General features: G+C 35.4%; 1 protein-coding gene across 33 annotated transcripts in view; it reads left to right on the plus strand.

Moving 5' to 3' along the window:
- Positions 1-22,991, plus strand: part of CCDC91 (coiled-coil domain containing 91) — a 410,464-nt gene that overhangs the window by 212,845 nt on the left and 174,628 nt on the right. For 31 of the 33 annotated variants that reach the window (XR_007470043.1, XR_007470045.1, XR_007470046.1 and 28 more), the window contains one exon: positions 9,286-9,393. The exons of the other annotated variants lie outside the window; for them this stretch is intronic. Coding sequence is in view for 22 of the 31 variants with exons in the window: in XM_049694203.1 (XP_049550160.1) it covers positions 9,286-9,393 (108 nt within the window). In the remaining 9 variants the exon portion in view is untranslated. The remainder of the gene's footprint in view (positions 1-9,285; positions 9,394-22,991) is intronic. 33 annotated transcript variants of the gene reach the window in all.

The raw sequence follows: 22,991 nt of genomic DNA on the forward strand, positions 1-22,991 counted from the left end.
GTAGTTGTGGTGCACGGGCTTAGTTGCTCTGCGGCATGTGGGATCTTCCCGGACCAGGGCTCGAGCCTGTGTCCCCTGCATTGGCAGGCGGATTCCCAACCACTGCGCCACTAGGGGAGCCCTAAGTTTTGGTTTTTTTTTTAAATTTCTTGCATGTTTGAAAAGTTATAAAAGAGGTGTGGTTAACTTTATTCTTTAATCTGAACTATAAAACACTGACTCTGAGGAAGGAAAGCAGAGATGTAAGAACCAGTGACAGTTGAAGAACAGCGTTTTAAGATATCTGTCCCATTTCTAATTAGTGTGTGATCCAGTGTCAAAATAGACAGCTGGTTTTGATTTTATCTGTTAAATTCTAGTTAATCAACTTTGGGGAAATGATATAGGAGAATATAGATTTTATACCAAGGATAAATTATTAGGGAGTAGAATGATTTGCTCAAAGTATCTTATTTTTTGACAAGGGAACATATGTGTGCAATACAAAATTCAAAAGATATGGAAATATGCATAGTAAAAATTAAATTTTGCTCCCATTGCTGTCTGGGTATCAGTCCCCATCTATGTTTCAAGCTTATGACTTCCAGAGGTGGGATAATTTGCTTAAAATTGTCGTGTCTCTGATTTGCAGTGAATTGATCATCAGATTGTTTTATAGCAGTGAGAAAGGAATTCCATTTGAAGAATAATCCATATAGAGTCTGATTTAGTCCATATAGTTAGAAGCACCAAGTTCCAAGGCTATCCTGTTTTGGTATTTTAGCAGGATATTCATGTAGCCAAATTTTTTGGTAATTAATCCATTGTAACAACCTAATTTGAGTTCCAACAAGCACTACTTTGTATTATCTTATAATGGTGAAATACTTCCATACTAGTTAATATATTAACAGTTCCTCTGAGCCACTTCGGTGACTTTGTCCCTTCCCCTGAGGCTTCTCCCGAACCCCACACAGTCAAGCTAGAGCTCAGCACTGCCGGGGCCTCTGGCACCTATTCCAGTGCTGGGAATGGCACTTGTGATTGTTTTGTGCCCAATCCAATGGATTTTAAATAATTTACACATCTCCCCGAACATTATTATTTCTGTAATATATGGTTAATTTTTAACTGAAAAAGAACCAGTTGAAGTATGTTAAATTGTCGTCTAAGTTTGCAACATTCTTCTCTTTGTGATCAAAAAGAAAACATAAAGGAAAATTTAATCTTTGTCAGTATGTCTTCTAATAAAATTGATTTATATGAGTCCTCTTATCTCTCTCAATGTTGATGGCTTTTCAATGTGAGTAAAAGTTCTTTTCTAATCTTTGAGATCTATGTTTAATGAATGGATCTCTATTAATTTGGAGGAAAATTATTTTAATGGTCTTAAATCTAGTAACTTAAAAAATAATGTTGATCCTAACTTGAATCCACATAGCATGAGTTTAATTTATCATGAAAATGAAGAATTTAGTTCTCAAAAATCAGCAAATGGTTACAACAATTCTATTTTGAAATGTTATCAATGTAAATTAAATTAACAGTCATAATTTCACAGAATTCCTTTATTACTGGCAGAGAAGAAACTCTGTTATTCTCCCTATTTATTAGATAAGGCATCTGAGACACGGAGAAACACAATGCCTTGATCAAACACATACAAACAGAGGAGGAGCTGTAAATAAAAGCCAGGTCATTCAAAGCTTGATGCAGGGCTCTGTTCAACAAATTATGCTGCCTCCTTGGAAGGTTAATGACTGTGTATTTAAGCCAAATACTTCTGACACCTATATGGGTTTCTTTCTTTCTGTGGTTTCCGATATTTCAGAAAATGAGATGTGTAGGCCTTTAGTGTTTAATAACTAGGTGCTTCATTTAATCCTCTGAAAGATTCTAAAGAGATTTAGTCAGAGTTCTTTTTTTCCTTTTGTTTCCTTGCTTCCTTCCTTTCTTTCTTCTTCTTTTTTTTTTTTAACTGAAACTGTAGCTCTTATTCAAGTCACAAGGAATAATACTGTGGCATCTGAGGGAGAGGCATGTCCATGTGGCAGCTTTTCAGAAGTTTAAAGTAGCTGGAAGGTAGACATGCAGCGTCTCTCTGCTGTACTTGATTTTAGAAACTTCTTAATTTTAATGTGTTGTCCATGGCACAAAAGAAATTTTCACTGGGAGACATTAGTGGTGTTTGAGGTAACAACTCTTATGTTACTAGAATCCCTTAACAACAAGGCCAACAGGAATGATTCCCTCTGTCCTAAAGGTTTTCTTTGGCTTTCACAGTCTCCAATGCACTTTATAGCATGGCTAGACTATATTGAATTTCCATGTTTAGATATGTACCCATAATTTCACATTTTTCTTTTTGAATTATATAGTGCCACTGCACTGTAATTCAAATACATAGAAAAACCTAGGATCACTGCAATTGCAAATGCTTTAGATCTGTAACAAGATAAATTTTCAGCAGCCTCAACATGACCTTGATACTACTGCTTGTTTAAGTTAAGGAAAAGGAAGGGCAGAATCTTTTGTTTTGTAATCCTTTTACCCATAATTTTAGGTATTAGTTTCTGTCCTGCTTTCTAAAAAGAAATATGACCAAATCCGTCACTATCACTCCTCACACATCTGGAATTTACTCTTGAGAAACATGCACCTTCATTCTCCCCAAGGGTTGAACTTAAAGGTTCTGGTGTTGCCTAACTTCTGCCTGCCTGGGTAGCAGGAGACCATGAACCTAAACTTGAATTTGGATCCAGTTTTGAGTAAACTTAAGTTGAGTAAACTTAAGTTGAATAAACTTAAGCCTTAAGTTGAGATTGAAGATTTTCCTCTAGAGAGTTATACTCCCTAGTCCTTTTTACATTGTACTTTTAAATCACTTCCCAGTGATAGTTGTGTTTTTTTTAAATTTCTATTTATTTATTTATTTATTTTTGGCTGCGCCACGCAGCATATGGGATCTTAGTTCCCTGACCAGGGATTGAACCCGTGCCTCCCACAGTGGAAGCACGGAATCTTAACCACTGGACCGCCAGGGAACTCCCCACTAATACATTTTAATCCCATTAATTCTTTTTGTATTCCAACAAAATTTTCTAAAATGTCTAAATATTGTTTTCAGAGATAACCTAATGTTTCTGTTCTAATGCAACTAAATCTGTACCACAATTGAATTACTAGCTCACTGAGGTCTTAAAAATATATATATGTATATGTATATCAGACTATCAGTTTCTCTTCCCAAATGATAAGCCAACAAAGCTGTAGATTGACATTTTAGATCCCAAAATTGGCAAAAGATACTTTTGATTAGCCAAGAGTAATTGAACATTAAGATAAATTAGTCAGCTGCCATTATTTGGACACTATATCCTCATTTTCATAATCTATGTTGCCAATCTATTCAGTATAAAATGGAGAATGTAAGTATTATGGAAGAACTGCATGCTAATAGACACAGTGTCCAGATAAAGTTCAAGTAAGTATTAGTTGCCAGATATACTTGTAGCATATCTATGGCACTTTTCTGTGAGACCATGGAAAACACTCAACTGGGTTTTTTTTGTTTGTTTGGTTTTTTGCTGTACGCGGACCTCTCGCTGTTGTGGCCTCTCCCGTTGCGGAGCACAGGCTCTGGACGCACAGGCTCAGCGGCCATGGCTCACGTGCCCAGCCGCTCCGCGGCATGTGGGATCTTCCCGGACCGGGGCACGAACCGGTGTCCCCTGCATTGGCAGGCGGACTCGCAACCTCTGAGCCACCAGGGAAGCCCTTGTGTTTTTTTTAATATTTATTTATTTATTTGGCTGCACCGGGTCTTAGTTGCGGCAGGTGGGATCTTTGTTGTCACGTGCAGGATCTAGTTCCCTGACCAGGGATCAAACCGGGCCCCCTGCATGGGAGTGTGGAGTCTTAACCACTGGATCACCAGGGAAGTCCCTCAACTAGTTCTTATTAGGATTAACTCCTTCCTTACCAGAGAGTATAGTCGCATTACTCTTAATTCTACTGAATAAAAAAATGTTCATGCGTGGTGCATTAGTTATGTTTCTAACCTACTTGTATATGTGTAGCCTACAAAAATCAGTGCTACATATTTTCTTTTTCACAAATTGTCTATTAATGGAGAAATTCTTGATAGCATTTGAGTGCTTTTGATACTTTGCAACATTGTTTGAAGATACTATGTATCAGATTATAGAAACTTCCATGTTTGAATAGAATTAAAATGCCTTTCCATGGTTCTACATAATTCTGGTCCTCTGGAAGTCTGGTGCAGGTATAGGATCTGATGGAATTCCCTGGTTCATATGATCTGCACTGGCCTTTTTTTCTAGTTCTAGAACTCATTAGCCTTTTTCCCATGCTAGGACTTTGTACTTTTTTCTTTGACGGAAATCTTCTTCCCTCAGGCTTAATATATGACTTTTTTTCCCCACCTTTTGTGACTTCTCAAGAGAGCTCTTGACTTCCCTCTCTGAGAAATTTCTCCTCCATTCTTTTCCTTTTTATCCCTTTTTAATTTTCTTTATAGCATATAACACCATGAAAATGGTTCGTTTATTGTGTACCTCCCAATCTTCCTTGTCTTCCCCACTTTCCCTATCCGCTTGCCAATAATGTAAATTCAGGGGAGTCAGGCCCATATCTGTTTTGTTCAGTCTGCATCACCAGTGCCTAGAACACTGTCTGGAATAAAGTATGCATTCAGTAAATATTAGTTGAATAAGTGAAGAATTAACAAATAATTAAGTGGCTATAAAATAGAATAAGTGATTAGTTCATGAAGAGAAACCTGCTTTACCAGGTTGGAATGGCTAAGACAAACAGGGAACCAAGAGGGTGGACCTGAATCCAGTTCTTTGTTCCACTTAGTCTTTTCATATGATTTTGGGCTCATTTCTTAACCTTCGTGTCTGTTTCTTTATCTGTAGAACAGTGTAGAGCTCATGGAAAAAGATGGATGAGTGATTCAATGAAATGACTGAAATTCATCATTTTTCATATATATCAGTTAAGTAGGCTCTCCTTTTGAATAACAAACTTGCTTATATGTTTGAAACTTTGAGGGAATATTATAAGACATGCTAACAACAGTTAAAAAGCCTTGCAAAATTTGAAGTAATATTTTGTTCAAAAATAGCACTTAGTCCAGAAAAAACATAAAAGTGTCCCTTCAGAGTTCTAACTTACTCTTTTGCTGATACCTTTTAGTTTTGCTTATTTTATTTTTAGTTAAAAATTGGAAAAGATCTGAAACAGATTTTTGAAAGGCAAACTATGATATTTTTCCAAGAAAGATGAAATTGTGCTTGATTTCAAATGACCTTTTACAACAATTAATTTGTACTACTGCAGTCAAAAAGCTAAACTAAGAATACAATGAACAGACATAATTAACGTCAATGTTTTGATAGTTTCTCTATGACTAGGCAAGTAATAAGGCTTGGACATACAGAAATCATGATTCATTTCTTCAGTTCATTCAACACATATTCCATATATTCTAACTACAATTATAATAGTACCTATATGTTAGGTACTATTGTAGGTACAATAGTACCTACAGTGAATTAAACACTGTTTAATCAGTGAATTAAACACAGATTCCTATTCTCCTAGAGCTTCAGTTTCAGTGGGGATATTTATATGTTTTGCCTCCAGCTTGCTCCATAGCCTTATACTTTTCTGCATTTGTAAACCATGACTTAGAGAATTGACTTTTAAAATAATTTAAATTATTACTGCCTAAAATTAGCTATGAAGTGTTCTTTTAAGGTTATGTGCTAAATGCCAACATGATATTAATGTTTCAGAGACCATTTGGTTCTTTAGGCACATCTGCTCTGCAAATCTGGACAAGTAATTAAATTTGATGAGGATAGAATCAGATCTAATAGAATTGGGCTATTTCAAGGGAGAAGAGAATTCTGTGGATTTGTTGGGACAGTGGATTGTAGTTTGGTTTGCAGTAGTCCACTTGAGCTATACGTCTCTACTCATTTAAATTCCAGTGTATGTATATTCAGTTCCATTAAAAATAAACTATCTACTGCTTATGGGTATTGGTTGGTGTGGGGTGGTTTTTGACTTAATACCTTTGTTTTCTCTGAGTCTAATCATTATAGAATTTATAACATACTTTTTTTTCAAGGAGTTTATAGTCCTTCTCATACTGTATTTTATTTACTCAAAATTTATACTTGTAGAGTAGAAAGAATGAACATTTCTAGTCTAAAATGATAAAAAAAAATTCAGATCTCTGGTAGGGATTAACAGGAACAAGTTTGGTAACTGAACTTGGTAGTTATAATTTGAAGCTCAGTGAACTTTCCAGTGAATATTGATATCATTTATACTATGATTTTTTTTTTTTTTTTTTTTTTTTGCGGTACGCGGGCCTCTCACTGTTGTGGCCTCTCCCATTGCGGAGCACAGGCTCCGGATGCGCAGGCTCAGCGGCCATGGCTCAAGGGCCCAGCCGCTCCGCGGCATGTGGGATCTTCCCGGACCGGGGCACGAACCCGTGTCCCCTGCATCGGCAGGCGGACTCTCAACCACTGCGCCACTAGGGAAGCCCTATACTATGATTTTAAAATATTAAACTTAATACAAGGATTGTCACTCACCAAATAGCTATTGCATGTGTCTGCTATGTACAGAGCACTCTGTAAGAAGCTGTGTGTGATATATAAAGATGAGTATAAAGATGACATAGTTCCTGTACTAAAGAAATCTATGATCTTGTTCACACCTTTAAAATTATTCTTGAAGAAGTGTGGTAAGTAGTTTTGCTCAAGCTCAGTTAAGTTATCCCCTGGGATGATACAGAAAATCTCTGATAGGACTGAAGCTAAAACCTAAACCTGTTGAAAATTAACAAAACATTCCCTGCCTTTGGTAGCATTTTTTTCGTTATGGAATGTTTATATACATCTTTGTTTTTCTGCCTCTACATACCCTGAGAGTCTTAGTGCTTTATTTGTGTTGAGAATAGTTTAAAATAGCTTATAAAAGAAATAACTCTTTCATGTATGTTTTTGTAGTGTTGTATTCAATATAAGCCCAAGGGAAGGGTTCCTTGTGTCTTTGATATCTGTAGAGACAATTACAAAGGAAAAAAAAATTATAGGGAAATGTTAAGGCTAATGTTCATTTTTATACTTACAGCACACAAGAAATTTTAAGGCAGTTATTATGGTATATTACATGGGAAAATGAATATCCAGTTATATAATGATAGACCAAGCCATAGAAGCATGCAGCTAGTACCATTGTGTATTGCTAAGCATGTCCATAATTAATATTCTAGTTCTAAAGATGGTTTTTGAACACTACCTCTTTTGTTTGGACTTTGGCACTAATAATTCCACAGTTCAGTATTATAGGCCAGTTTTTTTTAAAGAAATCTTATTATTTTATTTAAAAAATCTTGTCATTATCCTATGGTACTTGACCTCCTTGAAGTTTGGAAGAAAATGAGTATATAGTATACAAATCAGTCACCAGAGGAAAAAATACTATTCATTTGTGTTTCTTAATTATGGTGAGAAAATATTATTTTATTTCATTAACTTACCTGTCCCTCCAAATGATAAAATTTACTAGAAAATCACAACTGGGTATTTAACCTGGGATTATTTGGAATCACGGCAAATAGGAAGTGAAACAGTTCTTACCATCAAGCAAAACAATTCTGCCGTAACCCAAGTCCCCCAAAAGAATGGCATTTTTCTCTCTACAAAAGATGCCATGAATATACCCAACAGAATTGTACATAGTTGTATCATCCTTTAAATTTTCTGAAGTCCAATGAATAGTATTGTATTTTGCCAAAGGTAAATTAGAGCTTTACATTATCTAGTCACAGTTTAAGAGGTTAAATTATAGTGTCTTCTATAAATTATCGTTATGGAATCTTTAGAGGACATATAATGTATAAATGAAGGGCTAAAGCAGTTCTGTTAAGCAGTTCTTTATATTTTGGTTAAGCCGTGGTCAGAGGTTTATTTTCCTTTACTAGTTTACTAGTAATTTTGCAGCTTCAGAGTGACAACTATTGACTTATAGGAGTAGTAGCGTCATCAGAAGACAGTTTAACATTTGCAAAAGAAAGATAATTATTTGAAGATTTGAGACTTATTCAGAGGTTTTCAAAATATTTTTGTCTCAGTTTTAAAAAATACATACATATTTATTTAGCCTCTTAATGCATGTTGTTTCCAACCAAGTAAATCTGTTTTCAAAGCAGAGATTATTTAAGAGATTTGGCATATTTTTCTTTTCTTGGCGAATGTACCAAAGGTCTGTTTTCTATAAGACATGTGTCTGTTTCAACTTACTATTTTGATTATGAGTAGTTTGTTATCCAGATAGACCTTCAAAAATAGAATATTTGCTAAAGAGTTCTTATGTATATGGTTAAATGCATATTTTAGAATGATTTAGGATTTATAAATAGCATGTAAGATAATACTGGGAACATGTTAACTATAACATATAATGCCTGAAAAAAAAAAAAAGGAAAGGAAAAAAGATGATAATATTGTAAACATCTCCAATAAGGAAGTGAGTGGGTGGAACATCTTCCAGTGTTGATTTGGCTTGCCTTACAATAGTGTTAACATCTTTATATTTAACTGACCGAGCTTCCAGCATTTACACTATCCACTTAAGTTTGTGTAGGCTCCCAAGTTTTATTACTTTTTATGAATATTGCCTTAAGATCCTGACTTCCACACTTTGCCTTATACCTTTTCACATTAGGGGCGTGAACTTCCTGGGGGGCAGCTCTTTTATGTTTGAAATTGCTCAGAGTTTCCATCTGCTTTTACTTGATTTGTGGTCTTGAAGATCATGCTTGGCCCATGGGATATTACAGTGTGCCGAGAGGATGTGGAGTTTTGTCAGCCAGTGAAGTATGTCTGGTTTTTTTCTCTTCTCTTTTTTTTCAGCAGCTTTCACATGCTTCTCATCCTGTGTGGTCTTCACTAAACTGAATTTATATTTAACAGAACTACTCACCCTCTTTATCATCTTCTGTGACTTGGCCTTTTTACCGAGAAGGTGTGTGGAAGGAACATCTAAGCCAAAAAACTAATCTTGGCAATAGGAAAACCTAAAACCGAAAGCTTAAAGTAGTGTTATATATGAATTTGCTTTAATATTCACAAATGTGTATTTTGTAATGCAGAATAGTATCATATTTCAGATATGTACAACTGTCAAAAAAATTTCTCATGCCAACAGTAGATTCCAAGTTTTGTCTGTGATCCACATGACATTTTTGCTTGTTTTTAGGCACTACTGCAGTCTTCAGTTAAGCAACAAGTAGAAGCTATTGAAAAACAGTACATTTCTGCAATAGAGAAACAAGCACACAAGTGTGAAGAGTTGTTAAATACTCAGGTAATAAAGTTGCACATCCATTATATATTTATACTTTTCTTCTGACTCTCTTCCCCTGAGAACTCTATAGCTGTTTATTCAGTTTCATGCCATTTACTTTCCTTGGTGTATTTTGGAGAAAAAAATATGCTTATGTAAACTCAATGTTAAAGTTTCGGAATTTTATGATAGACTAAATATAGGGCTAAAGGCCTAAAGTATGTAGATCATCCCCAAATTAACGAAAATTCTTATGCTAATTTCTGGGTTATAATATTATTTATCAAATAACAGAAGCAAAAGATTACTGTAAATGTATAATGGCATCTGAAATGATTTTTAGTGGTACAAGATTTATAAATAACATTTGAATTTGAAGTATGTATTTATGTTTGAATTACCTTTCATTGCTTATAGGAATTAGTTTCTGTTTAAAATTTTTTTCTGGTGACTGTGTTTTCTTTTCTTGATTTAATGTCTTAGAAAGCATTGCAGACATGATTATTGGATTTACATTAAACAGTCAATTGAAGAGCATATATGTATATGTCATAGTATGAATAATTAGTGCAAGAAGTTCCCGGCAACACTTTTGAATAACATAACACTTGGTAGGTGAAAATAAAATCAACCTTATACAAAGGACCTATTTTGTATCACAGGAAGAAAATATACTAATAGGAAAACAAAATTAGGTCTAGAATTTTTTTTTTTTTTAAAGAAGATGTTGGGGGTAGGAGTTTATTAATTAATTAATTTATTTTTGCTGTGTTGGGTCTTCGTTTCTGTGCGAGGGCTTCCTCTAGTTGTGGCAAGCGGGGGCCACCCTTCATCGTGGTGCACGGGCCTCTCACTGTCGCGGCGTCTCTTGTTGCAGAGCACAGGCTCCAGACGCGCAGGCTCAGTAGTTGTGGCTCACGGGCCTAGTTGCTCTGCGGCATGTGGGATCCTCCCAGACCAGGGCTCGAACCCGTGTCCCCTGCATTAGCAGGCAGATTTGCAACCACTGCACCACCAGGGAAGCCCCAGGTCTAGAATTTAAATGGAGATTTATAAACATACCATTCTATCCCCAAGACTGGGGATATCTCATTGTAGTTTTGATTTGCATTTCTCTAATGATTAATGATGTCAAGCATTCTTTCATTTTTTTGTTGGAAATCTGTATATCTTCTTTTGGACAAATGTCTGTTTAGGTCTTCTGCCCATTTTTGGACTGGGTTGTTTGTTTTTTTGATATTGAGCTTCATGAGCTGCTTGTATATTTTGGAGATTAATCATTTGTTAGTTACTTCATTTGCAAATATTTTCTCCCATTCTGAGGGTTGTCTTTTCACATTGTTTATGGTTTCCTTTGCTGTGCAAAAGCTTTTAAGTTTCATTAGGTCCCATGTGTTTATTTTTGTTTTTATTTCCATGTATCTAGGAGGTGGGTCAAAAAGGATCTTGCTGTGATTTATGTCATAGAGTGCTCTGCCTGTGTTTTCCTCTAAGAATTTGATAGTGTCTGGCCTTACATTTAGGTCTTCAATCCATTTAGAGTTTATTTTTGTGTATGGTGTTAGGGAGTGTTCTAATTTCATACTTTTACATGTAGCTGTCCAGTTTTCCCAGCACCACTTATTGAAGAGGTTGTCTTTTCTCCACGGTATATTCTTACCTCCTTTATCAAAGATAAGGTGACCGTATGTGCATGGGTTTATCGCTGGGCTTTGTATCATGTTTCATTGATCTGTATTTCTGCTTTTGTGCCAGTACCATACTGTCTTGATTACTGTAGCTTTGTAGTATAGTCTGAAGTTAGGGAGCCTGATTCCTCCAGCTCCGTTTTTCTTTCTCAAGATTGTTTTGGCTATTTGGGGTCTTTTATCATACAAATTGTGAAAATTTTTGTTCCAGTTCTGTGAAAAATGCCAGTGGTAGTTTGATAGGGATTGCATTGAATCTGTAGATTGCTTTGGGTAGTAGAGTCATTTTCACAATGTTGATTCTTCCAATCCAAGAACATGCTATATCTCTCCATCTATTTGTATCATTTTAAATTTCTTTCATCAGTGTCTTATAATTTTCTGCATACAGGTCTTTTGTCTCCTTAGGTAGGTTTATTCCTTAGTATTTTATTCCTTTTGTTGCAATGGGAAATGGGATTGTTTTCTTAATTTCACTTTCGGATTTTTCATCATTAGTGTATAGGAATGCAAGAGATTTCTGTGCATTAATTTTGTATCCTGCTACTTTACCAAATTCATTGATTAGCTTTAGTAGTTTTCTGATAGCATCTTTAGGATTCTCTGTGTATAGTATCATGTCATCTGCAAACAGTGACAACTTTACTTCTTTTCTGATTTGGATTCCTTTTATTTCTTTTTCTTCTCTGATTGCTGTGGCTAAAACTTCCAAAAGTATGTTGAATAATAGTGGTGAGAGTGGGCAACCTTGTTGTTCCTGATCTTAGTGGAAATGGTTTCAGTTTTTCACCATTGAGGACCATGTTGGCTGTGAGTTTGTCATATGCAGCCTTTGTTATGTTGAGGAAAGGTCCCTCTATGCCTACTTTCTGGAGGGTTTTTATCATAAATGGGTGTTGAATTTTGTTGAAAGCTTTCTCTGCATGTATTGAGGTGATAGTATGCTTTTTCTCCTTCAGTTTGTTAATATGATTTATCACACTGATTGATTTGCGTATATTGAAGAATCCTTGTATTCCTGGAATAAACCCCACTTGATCATGGTGTATGATCCTTTTAATGTATTGTTGGATTCTGTTTGCTAGTATTTCATTAAGGATTTTTGCATCTATGTTCATCAGTGATATTGGCCTGTAGTTTTCTTTCTTTGTGACATCTTTGTCTGGTTTTGGTATCAGGGTGATGGTGGCCTCATAGAATGAGTTTGGGAGTGTTCCTCCCTCTGCTATATTTTGGAAGAGTTGGAGAAGGATAGGTGTTGGCTCTTCTCTAAATGTTTGATTGAATTTGCCTGTGAAGCCGTCTGGTCCTGGGCTTTGGTTTGTTGGAAGATTTTTAATCACAGTTTCAATTTCAGTGCTTGTGACCTGTCTGTTCATATTTTCTATTTCTTCCTGGTTCAGTCTCGGAATGTTGTGCATTTCTAAGAATTTGTCCATTTCTTCCAGGTTGTCCATTTTATTAGCATATAGTTGCTTGTAGTAGTCTGTCATGATCCTTTGTATTTCTGCAGTATCACTTTTTACTTCTCCTTTTTCATTTCTAATTCTATTGATTTGAGTCTTCTCCCTTTTTTTCTTGATGAGTTTGGCTAATGGTTTATCAATTTTGTTTGTCTTCTCAAAGAACTAGCTTTTAGTTTTATTGATCTTTGCTATTGTTTCCTTCATTTTTTTTCCATTTCTTTCTGATCTGATCTTTATGATTTCTTTACTTCTGCTAACTTTGGAGTTTTCTTGTCCTTCCTTCTCTAATAGCTTTAGGTGTAAGCTTAGGTTGTTTATCTGAGATGTTTCTTAAGGTAGGATTGTATTGCTGTAAACTTCCCTCTTAGAACTGCTTTTGCTGCATCCCATAGGTTTTGGGTCGTCGTGTTTTCATTGTCATTTGTTTCTAGGTATTTTTTGATTCCCTGTTCGATTTCTTCAGTGATCTCTTGATCATTAAGTTGTGTATTGTTTACCTTCCATTTGTTTGTATTTTTTTACAGAGTTTTTCCTGTAATTGATATCTAGTCTTATAGCGTTGTAGTCAGAAAAGATACTTGATACGATTTCAATTTTCTTAAATTTACCAAGGCTTGATTTGTGACCCATGATATGATCTATCCTGGAGAATGTTCCATGAGCACTTGAGAAGAATGTGTATTCTGTTGTTTTTGGATGGAATGTCCTATAAATATCAGTTAAGTCCATCTTGTTTAATGTATCATTTAAAGCTTGTGTTTCCTTATTTATTTTCATTTTGGATGATCTGTCTGTTGGTGAAAGTGGGATGTTAAAGTCTCCTATATGATTGTGTTACTGTCGATTTCCCCTTTTATGGCTGTTAGTGTTTGCCTTATGTATTGGGGTGCTCCTATGTTGGGTGCATAAATATATGCACCCATAGGAGGTGCTCCTATATTGGGTGCATAAATATTTACAACTGTTATATCTTCTTCTTGGATTGATCCCTTGATCATTATGTAGTGTCCTTCTTTGTCTCTTGTAATAGTCTTTGTTTTAAAGTCTATTTTATGTGATATGAGGCATCCCTCATTTTCAGTCTCTGTGTGTCCCTAAGTCCGAAGTGGGTCTCTTGTAGACAGCATATATATGGATCTTGTTTTCATATCCATTCAGCCAGTCTGTGTGTTTTGGTTGGAGCATTTAATCCATTTACACTTAAGGTAATTATCGATATGTATGTTTCTGTTACCATTTTCTTAATTGTTTTGGGTTTGTTATTGTACGTCTCTTCTTTCTCTTGTGTTACCTGCCTAGAGAAGTTCCTGTAGCATTTGTTGTAAGGCTGGTTTGGTGGTGCTGAATTCTCTTAGCTTTTGCTTGTCTATAAAGGTTTTAATTTCTCCGTCAAATCTGAATGAGATCCTTGCTAAGTAGAGTAATCTTGGTTGTAGGATTTTCCTTTTCATCACTTTAAATATGTCCTGCCATTCCCTTCTGGCTTGCAGAGTTTCTGCTGAAAGATCAGCTGTTAACCTTATGGGGATTCCCTTGTGTAGTATTTGTTGTTTTTCCTTTGCTTCTTTTAATATGTTTTCTTTGTATTTAGTTTTTGATAGTTTGAATAATATGTGTCTTTGCATGTTTCTCCTTGGATTTATCCTCTATGGGACTCTCTGGGCTTCCTGGACTTGATTAACTATTTCCTTTCCCATATTAGGGAAGTTTTCAACTACAATCCCTTCAAATATTTTCTCAGTCCCTTTCTTTTTCTCTTCTTCTTTTGGGACCCCTGTAATTCGAATGTTGGTGCATTTAATATTGTCCCAGAGGTCCTGAGACTGTCCTCAATTCTTTTCATTCTTTTTTCTTTATCTGCTCTGCAGTAGTTATTTCCACTATTTTATCTTCCAGGTCACTTACCCGTTATTCTGCTATTGATCCCTTCTAGAGAATTTTTGATTTCATTTATTGTGTTGTCCATCACTGTTTGTTTCCTCTTTAGTTCTTTTAGGTCCTTGTTAAATGTTTCTTGTATTTTCTCCATTCTATTTCCAAGATTTTGGATCATCTTTACTATCATTATTCTGAATTGTTTTTCAGGTAGACTGCCTATTTCCTCTTCATTTGTTAAGTCTGGTGGGTTTTTATCTTGCTCCTTCATCTGCTGTGTGTTTTTCTGTCTTCTCATTTTGCTTAACTTACTGTGACTGGTGTCTCCTTTTTGCAGGCTGCAGGTTCATAGTTCCCGTTGTTTTTGGTGTCTGTCCCCAGTGGCTAAGGTTGTTTTTCAGTGGCTTGTGTAGACTTCCTGGTGTAGGGGACTAGTGCCTGTGTTCTGGTGGATGAGGCTGGATCTTGTCTTTTTGGTGGGCAGGTCCACGTGTGGTGGTGTGTTTTGGGGTGTCTGTGGCTTTATTATGATTTTAGGCAGCCTCTCTGCTAATCGAGGGTGTTGTGTTCCTTTCTTCCTAGTTTTTTGGCATAGGGTGTCCAACACCGTATCTTGCTGGTCGTTGAGTGGAGCTGGGTCTTGGCGTTGAGATGGAGATCTCTGGGAGATTTTCGCCGTTTCATATTACGTGGAGCTGGGAGGTCTCTTGTGGACCAGTGTCCTGAACTTGGCTCTCCCACCTCAGAGGCACAGCCCTGACGCCTGGCAATCCTGTACTGCACTGAAGGATTGTTCATGTGTGACGTCATTCATTAAAATAAAGCCCATGGCCCCACGATAATAGGCTGTGGTGATAACCCTGTATCTTTCCTGGCCTGCTGTGTTCTGCTAGTGTTGGAGGGTCTCCTGCAGAGGCAGGGGGCAGCAGTGGCTCACCAACGGACATGGACACTGGCAGCAGAAGTTCTGGGAAGTACCCCTTGGCGTGAGCCCTCCTCAGTGTCTTTTTAATAAATGGCTTGGAAGAGGAAATATACAAGAAATTTTATAAATTTGATGTAACAATTATACTCTTTTGGGTGGTGAAATACCAGGGTGTCAGAGATATGAAGTATATGACTACGTTAATGGACAGAAAACTCACAGAGAAGAATAGGTCATAAGAGCATAAGGCATGAATTAGCCAAGCCAGGCTAGGTTATGCCCTAAACCCTCTGGCTTCAGACAGCAACGGTTTATGTCTTACTAATTCTCCATGTACACTGAGAATTCTTTGGGGGCTCAGTCTCATGATGTCCTCACCCTAGGAACTAGCCTGATAGCATAGTTCCTGTTGGAACATTACCTGTTATCTTGTAGAGTGAAAAAAAGCCCAGATTTCCTACTGGTAAGTCAGCATTCTGGACTGGAAATGACACTTCCACTCCCAATTTGTATCTACAGTGCCCCGCACAGTCATAATGGGGCCAGGAAGTGAGATCCTGCTATGAATCTGGAAGGGAGAGCACAGGAAATACTTGATAAGCAGAACTAATATACCGCGGTCTGCTCTTTTTTCACCAAATATTCCCAGTCTCCATGTCTCAGGCAAATTTGCTTACCTGCCCACATGGGAGAGGTAAGTTCTATCCAGCTATAGCCTCAAGCTCAGAAGTCCAGGATCGTTGAGTGACAGGTGAGAATGTGTTGCAGTCTCTATATCATCAGTTTCATATATATAGTCCCTTTTGACCTGAAGTGCCAGAAACTAAAATGTATGTTGTTTATCCCCAACATATCTAGTATATAGTGGCAAGATAAAGGTTGGGTATGTACTGTGAATGGTCTCAGTAGGAAAGATGAAGAATCAGACATACACAGCTATCGTTAGTATGTAGCAATTCTAAAATCTCAATGAACAGATTCAGTAAGGATCTCTGCTGTGGGGGTAGGATTGCTCTTTGATTTACTGTGATTTACTGTGAATGGATTTACTGTGATTTACTTTTCAGAGTTTAGGGCCAGGGTCTCTAGCCCATTGTTCTTTATGATCTTGTAGGGTTAAAATTTTTCAATATCTTTTTTTTGGCTATACCTAATGTGAGTATTGGAGATTATACCATTTCTCGGCCAGCTCCCTGTCTATATAAATTCAGGAGCCCTGGGTCATTTTAGGGTAGCAAATAGTCACAGTTCAGGATAATGATTCTTTTGGCTTTTTATCTGTTTGATTGCAAACAGCTCCATTTGTCAGATGCAGACCCATTGTTATTTTAGCGACCTATGTTCTAGATTGAATATGTGTATATGCTTTCTACCCTCATGCTTGCCTATCTGTCTGTGTCTCTCCCTTTCTGATTAAAGATAACTTTTTTATCAAACCTGGGTTGAGGAAATCCCAGTTGGTCTCTTTTCCCCAAACCATTTGGTCCAAATGAAAGGATGTACAGGACAGTCACAGCCTTATTGGCACTATGCTTGGAGGCACTTTAACCCATTGAATCTTTAACAGTGGGTATGACTACGTATTTGCTATTTGCAATAGCATGTTAAAGAATAAAATACCATGGAATCAATTTAACGAAGGAACAGAAAGACTTGTAAACTAAAAATGACAAAACGTTGCTGAAAGAAATGAAAAATAACCTAAATAAATGGAGAGACATCCCATGTTCATCAACTGAGATATATTTGGTGAAGAGCACTCAAGACTACCACAGGACATTTAGGGGATCACGAGCAATTCAGTGTGATGAAATACTATTTAAAAAACTAAACACTTAAAGGGAATATGATTATTAGGTAAAAATCATGTAAAGTATAGAAATGGTATCTCACACATGTTTTTCAAATCATACTTCTTGAGATGTCATTTGAAATTTGAAAGAAGTAAATTTAATTTAATAAAAATAATACCTGAATGATTCCTTAGAATAATTTAGTTCAACCTTTCATGTGTATATGTGTCTCTTTTTTTCTCTTGCTCTCATTTTTTTTTTTGTTCTTTTCAAATTAAGAGTTTAAGGGAAAAGCAAGTTAACACTAAAGAGTAGTTACAAGCCTGTGCACTGGAGTCAGACTGCCTGAATTATCCCTGGCTTTGTCACTTAGCTATGTTTCTATAGAATGTCCCTTAACCTCTCTGCCTTATTTTTCTCATCTATAAAATGAAATTCCTACCTCAGAGGATTGTTATGAGTATTATATGACATCAGATTTGCATAGTGCTTAGGATAGAACTTGGCACATTCTAGGTAGTTGTTGATATTAGCTACATTATTATCAACTTTGTTATTCTTGGCCAAGATCAGTTGTCTGGCTACTCTCAGAATCAGGGCTAGGATTCACATTTTCTGATTTCTAGTCTACAGAAGAAAGGCTACTTATTTGTAGTTCATGTTTTGTCATGTGTGTGGTATAAAAATGTCATCAGCCTTTAAATTTTTGAACATTTGTCCTGGGGCCACTTATATGAATGATAGATCAACACTTTGTCCCTCTCTCTCTCCATTATTCAATGAGGGCCTTTTATATGACTGGCACTCTGCTGGATTTATATGGATATAAAGTGAGCAAGACAGTCCTTCTAGTAAGTAAGGAAGACAGATGACATAATGACAAAGTAGTGTGGTAAGTCATGATGAAATAAAAAGTTACATGAGAGTACATTAAAGGAGTATATAACTCCTTCATATTGAGTCAGGGAAGACTCACTGGACTAATGATGAGTTCTCTGAGCATTCATAGATTTTAGTGACGTCAGAACTGAGAATTGAGCATGAGAGAGGTATGTGGAATAGCACATTCAAAATCCTTTAGATGAGAGAGTGTAATATAGATGTTTGAAAAGGGGTGAGGCTATTTGAGACTGCCAAATGAAAGATAATTTTATGCCATAGAAAGGATCATAAAGAACCTTGTCTGCTGCATTATCTGACAGGAAATTGGGTGCTATTAAAAGATATTAACTAGAGAAGGGACATTTGTCCCAATTTGTTGTTATTGTTTGTTTTCTTACGATTGAATTTTAAGAGTTCTTTACATATTCTGGATATAAATCTTTCCTCAGATATTTGATGTTCAAATAACTTTACTATAGTCTATGGCTTGTCTTTTCTTCTAATGTATTTATAAGAGCAGAAATTCTAAATGATATGAAATGCAGTTTTTCAGTTTTCTTTCTATGGGTCATTCTTTTGGTGTTATATGTAAGAAGTATTAGCCCAAAATCAAAAAGATTTTCTTCTATGTTTAATTTTAAAAGTTTTAGTTCATAATTTCAGTTTTATAAGTGATTCCAAATATTCCATTGATTTTTATATATGGTTCTAGATATGGATTGAAGTTCCCTTTTTTTGCATATGGATATCTAAGCATTATAGTCTTAATTGCTAAAAAGACTCTTATTTTACCAGTAAATTTCCTTTGTACCTTCATCAAAAAATCAATCATGTATGTGTGGGTTTATTACTTGACTGTGTACCAGTTTCATTTATCTATTTGTCTATCTCAGCTCCAGTACTATACTGTTTATTTACTGTAGGTATTTAATAAGTCTTGAAGTCCTGCAATATTGTTCTTATATTTCAAAGTTGTTGTTGGCTATTCTAGGTCATTCATATTTCCATGTAATTTTTATAATCAGCCTGTCAACTTCTACAGCAAAGCATGCTGGGATGTTTTGAACTGTGTTTACTCACAACCAAATACTCTTGACACCAAATATGTGGGTTTTAACGCCAAGCAATTCTCTAGTTCTATGTGGACACCAACTGGATGTCTTAAAGTCAATTTAATTCTGACACTACCCAGAGTTAGTGCAGAGCCCACTGGTTAAGGGCTCAGTTCCATAAGACTACCCTACTTCAAATGCCAGTCCCAAGTCCTAGGCCTCCTGTATTTCTGACCAACTGGCTATAAATCAGGGGTTTCCACAAATGCGTCCCGAGGTTTGATAATCTATTAGAATGGCTCACACAACTCAGGAATATGCTTTACTTACTATTGCCAATTTATTATAAAGGATGAAACTTAGGAACAGCCAAATGGAAGAGATGCGTAGGGCAAAGTAAGGATGAGAAGGGGCACTGTGAAGCATTCATACCTTCTCTGGGTATGTCACCCTCCCAGCACCTTGATGTGTTCACTAACTTGGAAGCTCTCTGAATCCTGTTGTTTAGGGGTTTAGAGGTTTCATTACATGGGTATGATTGATTAAATCATTGGCCGTTGTTGATTAACTCAGTCTTCAGCACCTCTCCCTTCCCTAGAAGTTGGGGAAGAGGGTGAGGCTGAATCTTCCAACCCTCCAGTCACATGATTTGGTCCTCTGACAATCAGCCCCCATCCTGAAGCTATCTAGGGGCCTACCAAGAGTCTCCTCATTAGCATAAACTCATGTATGGTTGAAAGGGTCTTGTTGTATATAACAAAAGATACTCCTTTCACTCCTTTTACTCTGGAAATTCCAAGGGTTTTAGAAGCCTCGTGCTGGGAACTGGGGGTAAAGACCTAATATACATTTCTTATTGTATCACAGATATTGATTAGGATTGTGTTGAATCTATTTAGATGCAATTGACAACTTTACAATACTTAGTCTTTTTACCTTAGAACACAGTTTATTGCTCCACTTAGTTAGGTCTTTTTTTTTTTTTCCTTTTTAAATTTTATTTTATTTATTTTTTATACAGCAGGTTCTTATTAGTTATCAATTTTGTACATATTAGTGTATATATGTCAATCCCAATCTCCCAATTAGTTAGGTCTTTTTAAATTTCCCAGTTTAAAATTTTTCACTGTTCAGGTCTAGCACATTTTTTTTTGGTCAGATTTATCTCAGTGTATTTCATATTTCTTTAATGCTAGTTTGACATTTATTTATTTTTTTAATTTTAATTACCCAATGCCTGTTACTAGTACATAGAAATACAATTGATTGTTGTGTATTGGTCTTGTATTCTGTAATGATACTAAAATCCATTATTAGTTTAAGCACCTTTTTTTGCAGAGTCCATGGGATTTTCTACATAGTTGTTGTCTGAGAGTAGAGGCATTGTTGCATCTTCCAGTTAATCTTGATGCCTTTTGTTTCTTTTTCTTAACTTATTGAACTGGCTGAACCTCTAGTAAATGTTAAAGTAGAAAGATATCTTTGCCTTTTTTTTTTTTTTGACCATGGGAAGAAAACATTCAATTTTTAATCATTAGATATAAAGTTAGCTATAGACATCCTTGTGAAAGCCACTTATTAGGTTGAGTATTTTTCTTCCTACTCTGAGTTTTTATTCCAGGAATAGATGTTGGATTTTATCAAACAAATATATATTATATACATATATATATGCATATATATGTGTATGTATGTGTGTGTAATTTTTTCATAAAACTTTAGTGATGTCTCTTATTTTATTCCAGATACTAGTAATCTGTGTCTTCTTTTTTCCTCATTAATTTTGTAGAGGTTTATAATTTTTTTATCAATTCAAAGAGTCAGCTTTTGATTTCATTGATTTTCTTTTTGTTTTTTCTGATTTCTACATCACTGATTTCTACTCTGACCTTTATTATTTTATTTCTTTAGCTTAATTTTAATTTGGGTTTTAATTTGCACTTATTCTAGTGTCTTAAAGTAGAAGTTTAGGTCATTGATTGAAATCTTTCTTCTATAAATAACCTATTTAGTGATGTAAATTTTTTTCTAAGTACTGCTTTAGATATGTGTCTCACAGTTTCAAATGTCATTTTCATTTTCAATGAGAAAAAATACTTTAAAATTTCTCTGTTGATTTCTTTTTTTACCCTTGGATTATTTAGAAATGTGTTATTTAGTTTTCAGATATTCTGTGGTTTTCCAGATGTACTACTTTTACTGATTTCTAATCTCATTGTAGTGTAGACAGAGACTATACTTCATATGATTTAAATGCTTTTCTGAGATTTGTTTTATGGCCCATAATACAGTCTGTATTGGCAAATGTTCTTTGTCTACTTGAAAAGAATGTTCATTCTTCTGTTGGTGGAGTTCTTAATAAATATCATTTAGATCAAGTGTTTTGGTCATGTTGTTCAAGTCTTCCATGTTGTTAGAGATTTTTGTTCTATTTGTCTACCAGTTATTGAGAGGCATGTGTTAAAATGTCTGACTATACTTATGCATTTGACTGGTTCTCCTTGGAGTTCTGTTTTTTGTTTTGTTTTGACCCCCAGAAATTTGAAACACTTCCATTTGGTGCATAAACATTTAGGATTATTATGTCTTCTTCACATAATTTTACCTTTAACACTATGAAATGCCCACCTCTTTCTCTGATAATATTATTTGCTATGAAATCTACTTCATATGATATTAATATAGTTTCTTCACCTTTCTTTTGATTATCATTAGAATGGTATATTTTCTCCTATCCTCATACTTTTAACTTATTTGTATCTTTATGTTTAAAACAGGATTCTTGTAGAAAGCATGTAGTTAACTCTTACTCCTTTTATCTGATCACTGCCTTTTCATTATATTTTTAAAACTCTTTACATTTAATGTGATTGTCAGTATTTTGGGGTTTTAAAGGTACTATCTTGCTATTTGTTTTCTATCTGTTCCACGTATTCTTCGTTTTCTTTTTCTGCCGACTTTTGGATTATTTTAATTATTTCATTTTATGTCCTCTATTGGTTTATCATTTACAAGTCTTTGTTGTTTTATTTTTTGATTGCCTTAAGGGAAGTTTGGAAAATCTTTTCCAAAAAGGATAGATAGTAAATATTTTAGGCTCACTGTTGCAACTATTTAACTCTGCTGTTATAGAGAGAAAGCAGCTGTAAACAATTTGTGAATGAGTATTGCTGTGTTTCAATAGAAATTCAATAAAAGTCAAGCTCCAGATTAGATTTGAACTGAGGTTTGCCAGTCTCGCTTATCTAGAACAAGAACTGGTGTAACTTAGAGAATTTTAATATCTTGAGCTCTTAATTTCCTCCTTATGATACTTTTTTTTCTCAAATTTTGTTTATTATGAAAATCCCTTGTACTTCACTTGTTAATAATGTTCTCTTTCCTGCAGAGTCTGATGCAGTAAATCCAGTGGGGCAAAGGAATATATGAGGTTGAACCTTATGAAGTTGGCAGTATTTAGCTGTTTTTAGTCTATGAAAACAGCATTTTTATGTGCTTCAATCTATTGTATTTTTAACAAGAATCCAGGAGAGTGTTTTGTTTCCACAATATTAGGAAACACCATTTTGGGCAATGTTTTCCAAATTTCTTGCTAATGAGAATACTGGGGATATTTGTTCACTATTCAGATTAACAAGCTTCTTGTCTATTAATTTTTATTCTTAATGATTTAGTTGTATTCCAAGTATAGGTATTTCTAATAGACTAATCAGGTAGTACTTATCAGAGAACTTTGAGAAACACTCTTTAGTATTGCCTCTGTATTGCTCATCTTCAGCACTCATCATGCTTAATTCCTCACCCTTCAAGTTTCAGAAATTTAGAGGAAGGAATTCCATTCCCCCACTTTATTTAGGTGTTTTTAACATCAGATCAGTTAAAGGGATATGTTAGAAGAAAGGACATGTCAATTTTTGCTATCTTTGTGAACTAAGAAG

This window comes from Orcinus orca, chromosome 11 (assembly GCF_937001465.1).
Source record: "Orcinus orca chromosome 11, mOrcOrc1.1, whole genome shotgun sequence".
Taxonomy (NCBI): Eukaryota; Metazoa; Chordata; class Mammalia; order Artiodactyla; family Delphinidae; genus Orcinus; species Orcinus orca.